This window comes from Condylura cristata, unplaced genomic scaffold (genome assembly GCF_000260355.1).
Source record: "Condylura cristata isolate star-nosed mole 26May11 unplaced genomic scaffold, ConCri1.0 scaffold00020, whole genome shotgun sequence".
NCBI classification, from domain to species: Eukaryota; Metazoa; Chordata; class Mammalia; order Eulipotyphla; family Talpidae; genus Condylura; species Condylura cristata.
Window position 1 is genome coordinate 23658863 of NW_004567121.1, and position 14361 is coordinate 23673223.

The 14361-nt window shown below is 40.9% G+C and overlaps 1 protein-coding gene and 1 long non-coding RNA gene across 4 annotated transcripts in view; one reads left to right on the top strand and one right to left on the bottom strand.

Annotated features, from left to right (window-relative positions):
• The window catches only part of SPAST (spastin), a 44341-nt gene extending 42110 nt beyond the window's left edge, over window positions 1-2231 (bottom strand). For all 3 annotated transcript variants that reach the window (XM_012727634.1, XM_004686314.2, XM_004686313.2), the window contains exon 1: window positions 1594-2231. In XM_012727634.1, coding sequence (XP_012583088.1) covers window positions 1594-2008 — 415 coding nt within the window. In that variant the 5' untranslated portion in view covers window positions 2009-2231. The remainder of the gene's footprint in view (window positions 1-1593) is intronic.
• Window positions 2232-13467: 11236 nt separating this feature from the next.
• LOC105853891 lies at window positions 13468-14014 on the top strand. The gene is made up of 3 exons (XR_001145647.1): window positions 13468-13572; window positions 13812-13882; window positions 13972-14014. It is a non-coding gene; the product is annotated as an uncharacterized LOC105853891 (long non-coding RNA).
• The last annotated feature ends 347 nt before the right edge of the window (window positions 14015-14361 follow it).

Here is a 14361-nt window from a genome sequence, read left to right on the forward strand (position 1 = left end):
CCATGCCTTTCCTATTGTAAATAAAGCAACAATAAACATGAGCCCCCCCCCTTTTTTTATAAAGCATAATTTCTTTAACCTTTCCTTTTTACACCCAGTGTTAATTAAAATTTTGTTGTATTTAGTCTGCTAAATACAATTAATCTACCTTTAAATATATTTCCTCTACTCTAAAATATCTTTCAACCCAAACTAGGAAGTTTCATAGAACCCAACGGTAGTAGGATAATGCAATAAAACTGAGCCTCTCTACAGATCTTTGGGTGCTCCTAAGAAATGGTAACTAATGAAGCAGTTAAGCAAAAAAGATCCTTCTACAAATATATAATATTCTTTTATTTAATTTGCCTCTCTGTTTGAAGCCCCCAACCTCCACTGTCCTTATACCCCAAAACGACGAATAGTAGCATATTATATCCTATTTCCTACTCCTAAGCTCCACAAGAGAAACAGGTCTCAAACAAAACTGAAGTTCTAGAACAATTTCTGGAGTTGGTTGACAGAGATACTACAAATTAACTTGAGATTGTTGTTGTTATTGTTGTTTTAAACTAATAAGCAAATTGAGGTGTGGAAACATGTTCTGTGGCAGTTAGAGAAAAAGATCTCAGCATACTAGAAGATTGAAAAGACAGGCTTTTTAATATATTTTAAAACTCCATCTAACTACATTATCTCCATCTAACTAAATTCTCTCCCCCACCCCCAGCAATTAGTACTCTGGAATGGCCGGCCAACTTCAATCATTTGAACTCAATTTGTCCATTTGTAAAATGCTGATACTAAAAGTACCTTCACCTCATGGGGTTATACTGAGGATTAAATAGTATAATATACATGCAGAGCTAATAACATGATGCCTGGTACACAGACTGAAACATATTTGCTAAATAAAAAGAAATCAGAAATATGTAATTCTTGCTTTCATTCAGAAATGTGCAAATTTATTCTATTCATTCACTTAACAAGTGAGAGGCTATCTTTTAACACTAATTTAAGTAACATCAGTACAAATCAAGAACAAAACCAAAAATCTGCGGCTAAACTAAAACCTAACTGAAGAATACTTTGGAGTCATAGCGATGAAATGGTTGCCACCAAACTTAAAAATATCACTAATTCCGCTGGAATCATATGCAGCTGTTCCTTTCAAAATTAAGTCATTTGTTCTTTCTTTTCTGACATGACAGTACTGCTTTCATTAAAAGCCTGCATGGCAAGGCACGGCTTCTTCGATATCAAGACCTTTTGGAAACCTGGCTCAAAGGAAGCCACACACTGTTTACAGTGCTAGCAAGAATCCGTGTGGTCACTCCAGGACAACTGTCACTGTCACCTGCACGTTTGGGTGTCGCATAGGGACTTGAGTCATGCAAAAGTGTAGGGAAGGCTGTGCAAGGTCAACAGCGAGGATGCCCCTGAAAGAGGCGAGGTTCAACCGTGAACCGTAAAGGATGGGGCTCTGGCTCCTCGGCAACCAATGTCGAGGGGTACATCAATTCTGGTGACACAGATGTCGCCCTCCCGCGGCAAACCCACCGCTTTCTTCCAGGCGCCGGCGCCGCCGCCCACTCCTCCCAGTCCCCCAGTTACCTTTCTCGTCCTCATCGATGCGCAGAGCAATGGAGATGTACTCGAAGGCCTGTTTGTGGAACGCTCGGACGCTCTCGGCCTCCCCGCCCGGCACCGGCGTCGGGGGCGAAGCCGACGCTGGCGCCGGGGCGGCCCGGGAGCTCCTCTTGGCGGCCATGAGGGCGCGGGAGAAGCGCTGGCAGAGCCACACGAAGAGGAGCCCCAGGTGGAAGGCGACCAAACGCAGCAGCGCGAAGCCGAGGACCAGCGGGTAGGAGAAGTAGTACAGGTTCCGCTTATGCGGCGACTCCGGCGGAGGGGCCGGCCCGGGGGCGGGGCGGCCGGGGGCCAGGCAGGGGGGCGGAGGCCTGGGAGGCACCGAGCTGCTGGGGCCGCCGGAGCCTTTCTTCTTCCCTCGTCCACCTGGAGAATTCATTCACAGCTCCGACTACGGCCGCCGCCATAACCCGCCTCCCGCAGACTGAGGGCGACCAAGCGACGGCGGCGGCCACTGGGACGCCGAGGGCCACAGACCCTCACACGCCCGCGGGTCGCTGGAGCTCGGTACCTCGGCGAGCTGCTCCCCGGCCCCGCCCCTTTCGCCCCGATCGTCCCGGAGCACAACCCCTTTTCCCTTTCTGCGGTCGCCAGCACCTGCCCCTCCCTCTCTCCGTCCTTTCAGCCACCGGGTAGCGCAGAGCGGAGGTCACGTGCGCACGCGCAGCCTTTAGTGGTTTTTTTTGTGTGTGGTTTTTTTTCTGGCGCGCACGCGCAAGCCGCCGTCTTTGTTGCTCTGAGCGCCTTGTGCGCGTGTGCGGTGAGCGCCGCTCAGTCTCTGACCCATCGAACTACAGTTCCCAGTGTGCAGTTCGAATTTTGTCACCCGCTGGGCCCAATCGCTCTGCCGACTGCTTCGCCCCGGGAGCTCCTATCCTGGATTGTTGGTCCTCAGCCCACGGAAGGTGCTTGTACGTCTTTAGGTTGCTTGGCTAGTTCGCCGGACTCCTATTTCGCTGTATCATTGTTTATATTTCTCTCAGGATTTTCTGTCCAAATCCAAATCTTCTGCCAAGTGATTGAATCTGAGTTTCATCTCATAAGCAGTGGGTACCAGTCTGGGATTTTATTTGAGAGAGAAGCAGTTACAAAGACGAGGCCAACGATTCCAGTGTTTTTGCGCTACCAAGCTATCAACCAGCCACTGTGGCATGAGTTTGAGCCCCAGCCATGGGGCTAACCCTCTCCGGTCTCACCTAATACCCACCCCACTCTACAATGTATTTCAGTAGATCTGCCTGTTCTGCTCCGCACTCTGATTATGGTGAATCCTTTCACCCCCTCCACCCCTGCATCTCTGGCTTAGACCCAATTCTTGTGTAAATAAATAAAATATATTTTTTAAGATTTATTTATTTATTCATACAGAACTGGGGTACAGGCCAGAGATGCGGAGGGTGAGAGGACTCACCAGAGACAGAATGGGGAGCAGAACAGGCAGATCGACGAAGCACACTGCTGAGGGGAGCAGCGGGCGGTCAGGAGAAGTCTGCTGCGCCATGTAGATCTCGGGGCAGGCGGGACTCGAACTCATGCGGGAGTGGCTTAAGCTTCTTGGTGCTGTACTTTAACCCGCTGCGCCACCAGGGAGGGCCCATAAAATAATTAAAAAAAAAAAATCTGTCTGGCGTCCCATCCTTTGGGGAACTACCTAATCGCCTCAGCTGCCTGTATTCTAATCAGCCAGAACCCTGCCTACCAGATCACAGAGGTATAAGCACTAGGTCAAACAAACTCTCCCGGGAAATGGAATCTTGGAAGGAGACACTGTGATAGAGAGTAGTAGGAGCTAAGTGCTCTAAAGAGCTAGTCTGTTCATTCACCTTATTCAGAGCTGCCAGTTTCCTGAACTAGTCTCTTGATGTAACTTATCCAATAAGCTGTCCTCTATATCCTCTTTCTGTTTCTCTCTCTCCTCTCCAGTCTTTCTTCATCTATCTCCGTATCTTTTTCCTCTCTACTTTGTCTTTTTCCTTGAATTAGTCATAATTGTTTCTTGTTGCCTAAAACAAATAAAATCTAATTGACACAGAGGCTTCATTATTGATATGTGTGGTTACAAATGTTTCGTGGCAGTTTCCAAGAATTTCCACATTCTAGCCAACTTTAATATTATCCACCACTACCCCCCTACAAATATCATAGGCTATTGCAAAATAGACCTACTCCCAACCCTCCCTAGTCTCAGTGCTATCAAGCCATGGCTAGCCACAACAGCATGAGTTCAATCCCTGGCCAGGGAGCACAGGCACAGCAGACCTTTCCTGTCTCCCCCCTGCTACCCTCAGCAGTGTATTTCAGTAGTCTGCCTGTTCTGAACGGCCACTCTATCTCTGGTGAGTGTTTGCACTTCCTGCACCTCTGGCTTACACCCCAATCTTGTAAGTATAAATAAATAAATGAATAACTACTTTTTTTTTAATTAAAAAAAGAAGAAATGAGCTGCTCCCTATTTTCCTGCTCCCTTCCATTTTTATGTCTCTAAGCTTATTTATTCAGGATTCTCTTTCTAAAATACACTCTTTTGCAGCACATTTAATTTTTAAAAAAGGATTTATTAATTTATGCATACAATAACTGGGGTATAGACCCAAGGTGTGGGGTCAGGTGGTAGGAAGACGAAAGGATTTACAAGAGACAGAGTGGGGAGCAGAACCAATGAATTAACTGAAATACACTGCTGAGGGGAGCAGCAGACAAGACAGGAGAGGTCTGCTGCACCATATGTAAGTTAGCTACTTGGCCAGGGATCAAACTCAGGCCATAGAGGTGACAGCGCGAAAATTAACTCCTATGCCACAAGGGAGGACCACTGCATATATTCTTTTTATTATTATTATTTATTTATGCATATAAGAATTGGGGTCAGGGCAGAGGTGGAGGAGGTGAAAGAATTCACCAGAGACAGAGTGGGGAGCAGAACAAGCAGACTAACAAAGTACACTGCTGAGGGGAGCAGTGCATGGGTCAGGAGAGGTCTGCTGCACCATGTGGGTCACCTCCCTGGCTGGGGATCCAACTTCTGCTGCAATGGCTGTGGATAGCTTCACAGTGCTGCACCTTAAGCTTTTGTACCATAGATTGGGCCCACCCCTCCACATCTTTTTTTTTTTTTTTAATGTAACTAACTTTTTAACTTGACCAAGCTATGGCCAAATAGTAGAGTGGGTCTGGAATCAGACTGATTACATTCAAATCCCTGTTCCACCACTTCCTGTGATTTTGAACTGGGACTCAACTTCTACATCTATGGCTCCACTTTCACATTATTACACAATAACAGAATAGTAGGCAGTACCTGAAATTAATGCTGCTGCTTGACATTAGTTGAAGAATTGATTCTTCAACATCTATGCACATACCACAATCCAACTAAAATGAACTGCTGGCAGTTTTCTGAGTGTTCATTCCCCTTTGCCAGGATTATTATGATTCTGACTTTTTCTGTCACCTAGTATGGCTTCACATCTCTCCTATACTGTCGAAGTACTGCAAGGCTTAACTCTAATGTTACCTTATTGATAAAACCCTCTGTATCACCTTTAACAGAAATCCATTTTTTTAATTTCTATGACAATGTAGTTGTTTCATTCTATGCCTCTTCTAATATATCATCTTACATGATAGTTAAATACTTTACCACCTGCTGATATAGATTATTAATGTATCTGAAGGGCAGTGGTCAGACTTGACAAATTTTGGCTCACTTTCTGCACCTACCTTAAATCCCCTGATATGGTACTCATTTAGTAAATACTAGTAATTTGAAAACCAATTCAAACCCAATGATTGATTTTCAAATCTTGTAATAATCCTTACTATATTTATTACAACCTTGTTTTGCATAATAAGCCACTCCAAAATTTAGTTACTTAAGATAACAGTGAGTTATTTACTCAGCAATTCTATGAGTAACAGTTTGGACTAGTTCAGCTGGGTGGTTCTTATGCTGACCTTGCCTAGATTGATTCACATGCATGTAATCATCTGATGGTTTGATTGAGGCTGGGGGAGCTAGCGATCATCCTCCAAGTGCTGGTGGTGGTTACTGGCTGGAATGTGTTTCTATGCCAAGATAATGATCACAGGCTTCTTTACATAGCTTCTGGTTACCAAGAGATCATGAGTTAAAGTTACGAGGCTTCTTGAATTCCAAACTCCCAAATAGCACAATGTCATTTCTGCTTCATTCTGTTGTTGAAACAGAACATGGGGCCAATGTCAGTGTAGTTTGTTTATGGAAAATAAATTCTGCATCTTGATGGAGAAGAGACGAAGTCACATTACAAAGGGTGGTACATACACACACACACACACATATATATAAAGATTAATGTGGGTATCTGTGAATTAGTTGAAACAGTAATATATGCAGAATATCCATTTACCTCATTTAGATTGAAGTTTAAGATGCATCCCTTATCTAAGAGTGTTTCCCAAACATTTTGCTGTGTCATAAAAACCTTAGTTGTTTCTTATTATTATATTATTATTATTATATATTATTTTTATTGAGGTAAAAATGATCTGCAACATTGTAAATAGTTTGGTATTACAAACTCTTCAGATATATGTTACAATACTGGTGTCCATCAACAAAGCACCCCTAATCCACCACAGCGCATTGGATCCCCTCCTCATTATGCACCTTTCCCCTCTGTTAGCTTCAGTTTTACAGATAGATTTATTTATTTTGTTTTCGTTTTCTGTTCCTTTCTTTTGTTTATCTATATTCTACTCTATCATCTGACATTTGTCTTTCTCCTTCTGAGTTATTTCACTTAGCATCATACATGTCCCAAATAGCAAGATTTTATCTTTTTTGTTTTTACATAGCTGAGTAGAAACATCAGAGACAGAGTAGGGAGCTACTGAAACACACTGCTGAGGGAAGCAGCAGGAAAGATAGAAGAGGTCTGCTATGCCATGTGGTTGGGCCACTTGGCAATCACAAATTACATATTAATGACCTAAGGTAAAAATATAGGCTTCAAAAAAATATTTTTACATCATCTCTTTATATTTATTCATTATTAAATAAACCTTTAGCCCCTGCAACACAATGGCCGTTCATTCAAGTGTTGGATTTCTGATTCCTGGCTTTCCACTTGCTAAGCATCTGTTACCAAGTTATGTTTAACATTAACTATGGCTTTCTACACAGTTGGCTTTATTTTTTTGGTATGGTAAATGTGAATTTGAGAGAGAGACTGGTGTTGTTATTCTGGTTCTGTCACTTACTAGGGCACAAATTTTTTAACTAGCTAACTCCTCTTTATAATGGGTGGGTTAAATTGCAAAGTGAAATATACAACTAAAACCTCCAAAAGGAAAAAACAACCTCCAACATAATACCTAAAAAATTAATTTTATTTGTTTTTGTCTTTTACACCTACAGTGCCACTTGGGATTGAGGACTATAGTGGGTTCTCAGATTTTAGCACTCTTAGGGCTTCCCTGGTGGCTCAGGAGGTTAAGTGTCAGCACTATCAGGCTATCTGCAGCAGTTCCATCCCTGGCCAGGGAGTTGAAATATATGGTGATGCAGGCCTTTCCTTTCCTGCTGCTCCCTTCAACACTGTGTTTCAGTCAGTCTGCCTGTTCTGCTCCCCATTTTGTCTCTGTCTCTGCCTCTGCACCTCTGGCCTGTCTGTACCCCAGTTCTTGTATGCATAAATAAATAAATCTTTAAAAAAATAACACTCTCAATTCATATCTTCTGTCTCTTGGAAATATATCCCAGTTAAACTAGCTTTCTATATTAACATTTTCCTAAATTTGTGTCAAGAGAAGTAGTCACTAGATGTTACCCTATCCTTGTAATCTGGACTAAGATCCTAAATTTAGCCACTTAAGCTACAGTAAGACAGACTCCCAGTTTTCAGATGGTAAGAACTTGCAGGAAAGTTAATCTTGAGTGGAATCTGGGCCAGTTTCACCAGGACAAAAAAGAGGAGCTGAGTACTGTGCTAGCTAATCCAGGACATTCCGTTACTTTATCACTTTAGGTTTCTTTTTTTTTTTTTCCAAAGTGCCTACTACCAAATAGTTTTTGGATATATCAACCCTCCTTGCTTTCTAAGGAACACCTATCTTCAGAATGAGAGATGTTGCTGATTTGAGGTAGGGATCAAAGACAGGTATTTAGGATGTCTTCTCAATTAAAAACTAGTAAGTGAAATAAAATGGCCTACCTAGAGCCAAGAGAGGATATGATTAATTTGGAGAAAGGCAGGATACTCCATAGAGAAACAAATGAAACACATGATTCATGGGGAGGGATGGTAGGAGTGCAGTAACACTTAGAGGATTATTATACTATGAATGTGTTATTAAGCAAATACATAATTGTGAACATTAACCATTTCCCTGTATTGAGTCCACTTTGTGGCACACCTAGTTAAATGGGATGCCTACTAGTCAGCTCCAGATAATTTTTCTGTTTCAAGAATGTGTGTCCTACTGTTGCCAGATTTTTATTTTATTTTTTAAGTAAAGTATCATCAATTTACATCCTTGTTAGTGTTTTGACTGAATAGGATCTCTGCCCTCAGGTCTGTACTCCCACCACCAAACCACCCACAGTTCTTCAAAAAAAAAAAAAAGGGGGGGTTTTGAAACATTTCAAGGGAAAGCAGAATTCTGAATTTTATATGAAACCTTTTTGCTTGGTGATATTAGCTCAAAATTTAAAACAAACCAGAACAGAATTGAGATACCAGTTTGAGATTCCCTAGTGTACAGAGGAATTGTTAGTGGTGAAAGTCTGAATGAGCTCATGGTTTTGAAATAGTAGTAGGTGTGAGAGTATAAGCTGTGACCTAACCTGCTCAACTTGATTTTTAAAGCTAAGATGCTGTGGAAGCATAAACATAAGCAGTTAATATAGAGTTTTAAAGGATCCGAGAACGGCAATCTAGAATATCATTGGGTATATTCAAGCAACACTGTAAACAAAGTACTTAGGTCTAATATTATATTTCTGTATTTATGGTGGTCAGGGCATGTTTTCTCTAGCAATCATGAAAGCAGAACAATAGAAGTTGTTACTGTCATGTGACTGTTGGAACATACAAAAGTAATTGTCTGTTTTCAAAGGTGGTTTCTACTAACTGCAGTGGTTTCAGAAAGTCTTTATCCTTGAGAACCCTCCTCCCATCTTGTCAGATAAGCTCAATTCCTATATTCTTCTAAAACTACCTGAGTTTCTCCATTTACTTATGCTGTTAGTGTTTTAGTCCATATCATGTTCCCCATCCTATCAACTTTGCTTGAGTACTTAGTCTTTATATGAAGTATTTAGTACTTAATATAAAATTCAGAATTCTGCTTTCTCCTGAATTGTTTCAAAAACATTTTTTTTGGAGAACTGTGGGTGATTTGGTGGTGGGAGTGTTCCAAATGTATCTACTTGCATTTATCTCAATCTCATTTGAACCCCTTCAGAATTTATGATCCATATTATTAATCTCAACTTTTAATCAGCTAATTTTTACTGTCATTTAATTGTATCACACATATATGTATGGACATATATGAGGTATATACCTGATCTAGTTGAAATAGAATACACACTATTAGGGCAAGGATGAAATCACCAAGATCACTTCCAGGTCCAGTGATATAATTAAGCTATGATTTATTGCTGCAAAAAGATACAAACCATAATTAGTAAAAGGAATAGACTGGTGGAAACCAGATGTAAGTTTCCAAAAGTCATCTAGTGGAGTCTCACAAGACATACTTAGTTCCTCCAGCAATGTATTCTAATAAGTGAAGTGTATCCAATAAACTTGTAAGAACACATAAGAAATTAAGTGCTGGGGTTTTTAATTGGGGCTGCTCATGAAGGCACCCTAATACTAAAATTGCAGACTCCTAGAAGGAAAGTAAGTGCTTAACATACATCGTTTGCATGAACAGTTTAGGCATGATGAGTCACTCTCATCATTTATGGGAAATTTTGTATCAGTCTAGGGAACTGTTTATCATTTAAGTTCCCAGACACTATACCACCATGTGAACAGGTTTTCTATGGATAGCAAGTTACAGGCCTGCTGTTAACTTTTTTCTATACACTCACCATGAATGCTAGGATGTAGAGAGGAATAAACTTGAAGATTTTTTTTAACAGTTTATTTTTACATCATTTTGTATATATTTTTTCATCTCAATTGTAATTCCCGCGGGTTTTCCATCTCCAAGTCACCAATGTACCATCACCATAGTGCCGTGCACCCCCCCCCCCGTTTTTGATCCCATTCCCCACTCCACCCCCACAAAATGTCTCTGGTATATGGCTGTTCATTATTCTTATTATTTTCTATCCTGGTCCATTATACTCCTGCTATGGTATTTTTCTTTCTCTTTCTGGCTTATCTCACTAAGCATGATCTTTTCCAGCTCCATCCAAGTTGCTGCAAAAGACATGTGTTTCTCTCTTTTGGTTGCTGAGTAATATTCCATTGTATATATGTACCACGTCTTTTTTTTTTTATTACAAAGTTTATTTTTACATCATTTTGTGCATTTTTTCATCTCAATTGTAATTCCCGCGGGTTTTCCATCTCCAAGTCACCAATGTACCATCACCATAGTGCCGTGCACCCCCCCCCCCCTTTTTGATCCCATTCCCCACTCCACCCCCACAAAATGTCTCTGGTATATGGTTGTTCATTATTTTTGTTATTTTCTCGCCTGGTCCATTATACTCCTGCTATGAGTGAAACCACCCGGTATTTTTCTTTCTCTTTCTGGCTTATCTCACTAAGCATGATCTTTTCCAGCTCCATCCAAGTTGCTGCAAAAGACATGTGTTTCTCTTTTTTGGTTGCTGAGTAATATTCCATTGTATATATGTACCACATCTTTCTAATCCAGTCATCTACTTTTGGGCATTTGGGCTGCTTCCATGTTTTTCCAATTGTAAATAAAGCAGCAATAAACATGGGGTGTACCACATCTTTTTTATCCAGTCATCTACTTTTGGGCATTTGGGCTGCTTCCATGTTTTTCCAATTGTAAATAAAACAGCAATAAACATGGGGTGCAATCAGTGTTTTTGTGTCTTTTGGTAGATACCTAGGAGTGGGATTGATGGGTCATAGGGAAACTCCATGTTAAGCAGTTTGAGGAATGAAGATTTTTTTTTTAAGGCTATGAGATTCATTACTCACACAAATATTCTTCCTGAATATTGTATGTGTTACATACAATAAACAATTGATATATTTTTCAAGTAAAGAAAAATTATCTAAATATTTTGACCCTAAAAAAAAAATCATGCTTTTAGTTAAGAAAATAGGGTTAGCTCCCTAGCCAGGATCTAACTCCTGGTGTTGCAAGTGGCTGGTGACAGTTTGCTAGCGCTGAGACTTTAACCTCTGCACTACTAGGGAGACCCCTACATATACTATCATCCCTAAATAGGTACTGCCTGTCTAGTAGGTTAATATTTTATAAATGAAATTTGCACCAAGTTTATAAAAAGGGGGTAAAGAACTGTTTTCTTTATTATTCCAGATTCTAGAATTCTAGCTCTAGAATCTATAACTACTATCTCTCTAAAAACCCACGACAGGAAGTCTAGGAGTAATTCTTTGGTGCAAGCACTCGCTTTCCATTTAAAATTATTTCTTTGGGAAAATATTTACTAAATATACAAAACAAATAGATGAGTACATGATTTTTGTCATCAAAGTACTCAAATATCTGTGTTTAACCATAAACAAAATATAAGGCAGGATGAGATAAATAATGTAATGAAGGACACAACAGCAGAAGATGAGAGCAATCCTGACAAAATTTTGCTGCAAATCTAAATAAAAATTAAGTGGTCTTCTCTTTAAATTTATCCTTCTCTATAATATACATTATGGCAAATTTCTATCATAATTATTGTTCCCAGGACAATATCAAATGTCAGCATTCTGTGCTATCTTCAGTTAACTTGTTTTCTATTACTAATCTGCTAAATCTTTTATCTCATTTCTAGCTGTTTTCGTTTTTATTTTTGCCCATTTATTTGCAGATATGACATGCTCTCTGAATCTTCCAACAAGTTTCCCATGTAAAACTTTTAGTGAAACTTTTTGGTAAATCACATTAATAACTTCTCTCTAAAATGAGAGGAACCTGGCTGACAGTTAAATTGTTCAGTTGTTTCCTTCAATAACCATTTTTTTTTTCTTCCCTGGTGTATGTATTAATTCCCAATTTTCAGGGACCTCCCTGGCATTGCAAGGGGTTAAGTCTCAGCACTATCATGCTATTGGCAGCAACTGCAGCAGGAGTTAGATCCTTGGCCAGGGAGATAACTCACAGGGCACATCAGACCTCTCCTGTCTTGCCTGCTGCTCCCCTCAGCAGTGTATTTCAGAGGATCTGCCTGTTCTGCTCCCAACGCTGTTTTTGTGAATCCTCTCACTCCTGACACCTCTGGCCTACACCCCAACTCTTGTATACATAAATAAATAAAATAAGCAATTATTAGCATGATTCAACTCAACATATATTTTTCACCTTTGATATACCACTGTGTGAAATATAAAAGACAAAGTCCCTGCTCTGAAGGAGCTCATGGCCCAGCTTCCTACTTTACTGAGACTCAGTATTCACAAAGTGTAAATTAGGAGCATTTAATTACTTCCTGGAATTTGGAAATACTTATTGAATGCCTGCTATGTACTGGTAAATTTATGGATATATGACAATATAACGGTGCACATAACTATTCAATTCTCATGTTTTCCCAATTTTTCTCTGGTTATACTTTTTTTTTTATTTTTACTTCAGAAGAGCACCCAATCTTGATGAGTTAATATATATACTAGTTAATTTCTATATTTTGTTGACAAACATCTACATCTTTGCTTTAGTCTTACATGAAAAACCCTCAGTGTCATAAGGTTGCAGTACCAATCACAAAACTAATCAAGTATACATTATGAAATACGAATTTTAACACGTGGTCTAAGTTTAGCTCCTGAACAAATTTTACTTTAGATTTTTATCCATACAGTTTTTACAGAGTTGCAAAATGAAATTTTAGTCTACGTTTCTAAAACAGTAACTTTAGAATAAATATATATTTCTAGATTTTCAGCCACGACTTTAATGTGATTAAGCTAATTTAGTGTCCAACTTGATACGAATTTTTCACATTTCTTATTGTAAAGTGTAGCTACAACTTGAGTCAAAGCAAGAACTTAATGTGTATTACTTATATTCACATTATAACAGTGGAATTTAAGTTGAAAATAACGATCTTGTTTGATATTTACAATTACACATAGGAGCACATAGGAGGAAAATAATCCTTTTTTTTTTTTTTTTTTTTACAAATATAATAGTATCTCTATTTGGAAAGCCGGTTGCATATTGGTAATCTTGATACAAACTTAAGTAGCACTAACAAGACACTCACATATTGAAAGGCTTTAATAAAGGCTTATTATGACACCCCAAAACACTGCTTTCCCCACCTTTGACTTCAATTAGCTAAAGCCAAAGAGTAACAACAAGTGTACTGGACAGTCTTTCGTAGATAGGTCAGTATGGATCCGTGAATTTTTGATAAGCACCACTCGGCGAAGTAGTGGTTTGGTTCAGCGAGGAAGAGGCTGGGCAGAAGCTTTCAGGTAGATTGCGGGCCGGCCAGGCTTAAGCCCCCCTAGCTGGGCCGGGTTTGCAGGTTCGGTGGCGCTCGCCCTGGGTGGTCGGGTTGAGGAACTCTTCTCTCTCGGCCTCACCTTTGCCAGGACACCCGGCGGATTGCGGAGAGCAACACCGGCACCACGCGGGCCAGAGTCCCCGCCCCGGCCGCTGGGGAGTTCTGCGCAGGCGCGGCAATCGTGCGACATCCGTCACTTACGGCCGAAGCGGTTTGTGCTGGGAGTTGGTGGCGCGGTGCAGGGCTCTTAGGAACAAACGGCTTGGGCGCGGGTAATCAGCTCCCTTTCCTCCTTTCCCCACTTCTTCTAGGTTCTTGGGATTACCGCGGAGCTTCCGGACCTGATGCGGGCGCCTGGTCTTGGACTGTCCCACCTTGCTTCTCTACCGCTCCGGGTGCTTCCGCGCCCAGGTGGGGGTGAGGGGCGGGGTCGGGGGCTGGGCTGGACTCCATCCTGGCGTTTTCGTGTTGAAATCTCCCGGGTTACTCACAGTTCTTCTTGTTTTCCAAGACTGGGATCGGAGACTGTGACTTGCAGGGTGCGCCATGGAACCAGAGCAGATGCTGGAGGGACAGACGCAGGTACCATGAGGCCCTGGGTTCAGGGTGGCGGTGTGCAGCGGAAAAGAGTGGCTGATTGACGTCTCCGTGACCTGTGTTTTGTTTTCTAGGTTGCAGAAAATCCTCACTCTGAGTACGGTCTCACGGACAACGTTGAGGTAACTCGTCTAGTTCCTGTGCCTTATTTGAAAGTGTTTTTGATAGCTAGAGAAAACTTGGGATCCATTTTTAGTAGGTGGTCTTGCTTAAGGAAAGACTTTATCACGAAGAACCAGAGTATAAAATTATGGGTAGTTCAGTTAGCCGTACTAATCCTTTGTGGTATTTATGCATACAAATTAATTCAGAGTCGTTTTATCTGAAAGTGATTAATAGAAACTACATTACTAATGGAGACTGGGAGAATCTTTTTCTTTGGTGACTATTCTTGTGTTTGCCGGGGTGTTGTTTTGGAAAAACTACATTAAAAAATTATTAAGCCCCCCCCCTTCCCGGTCGTG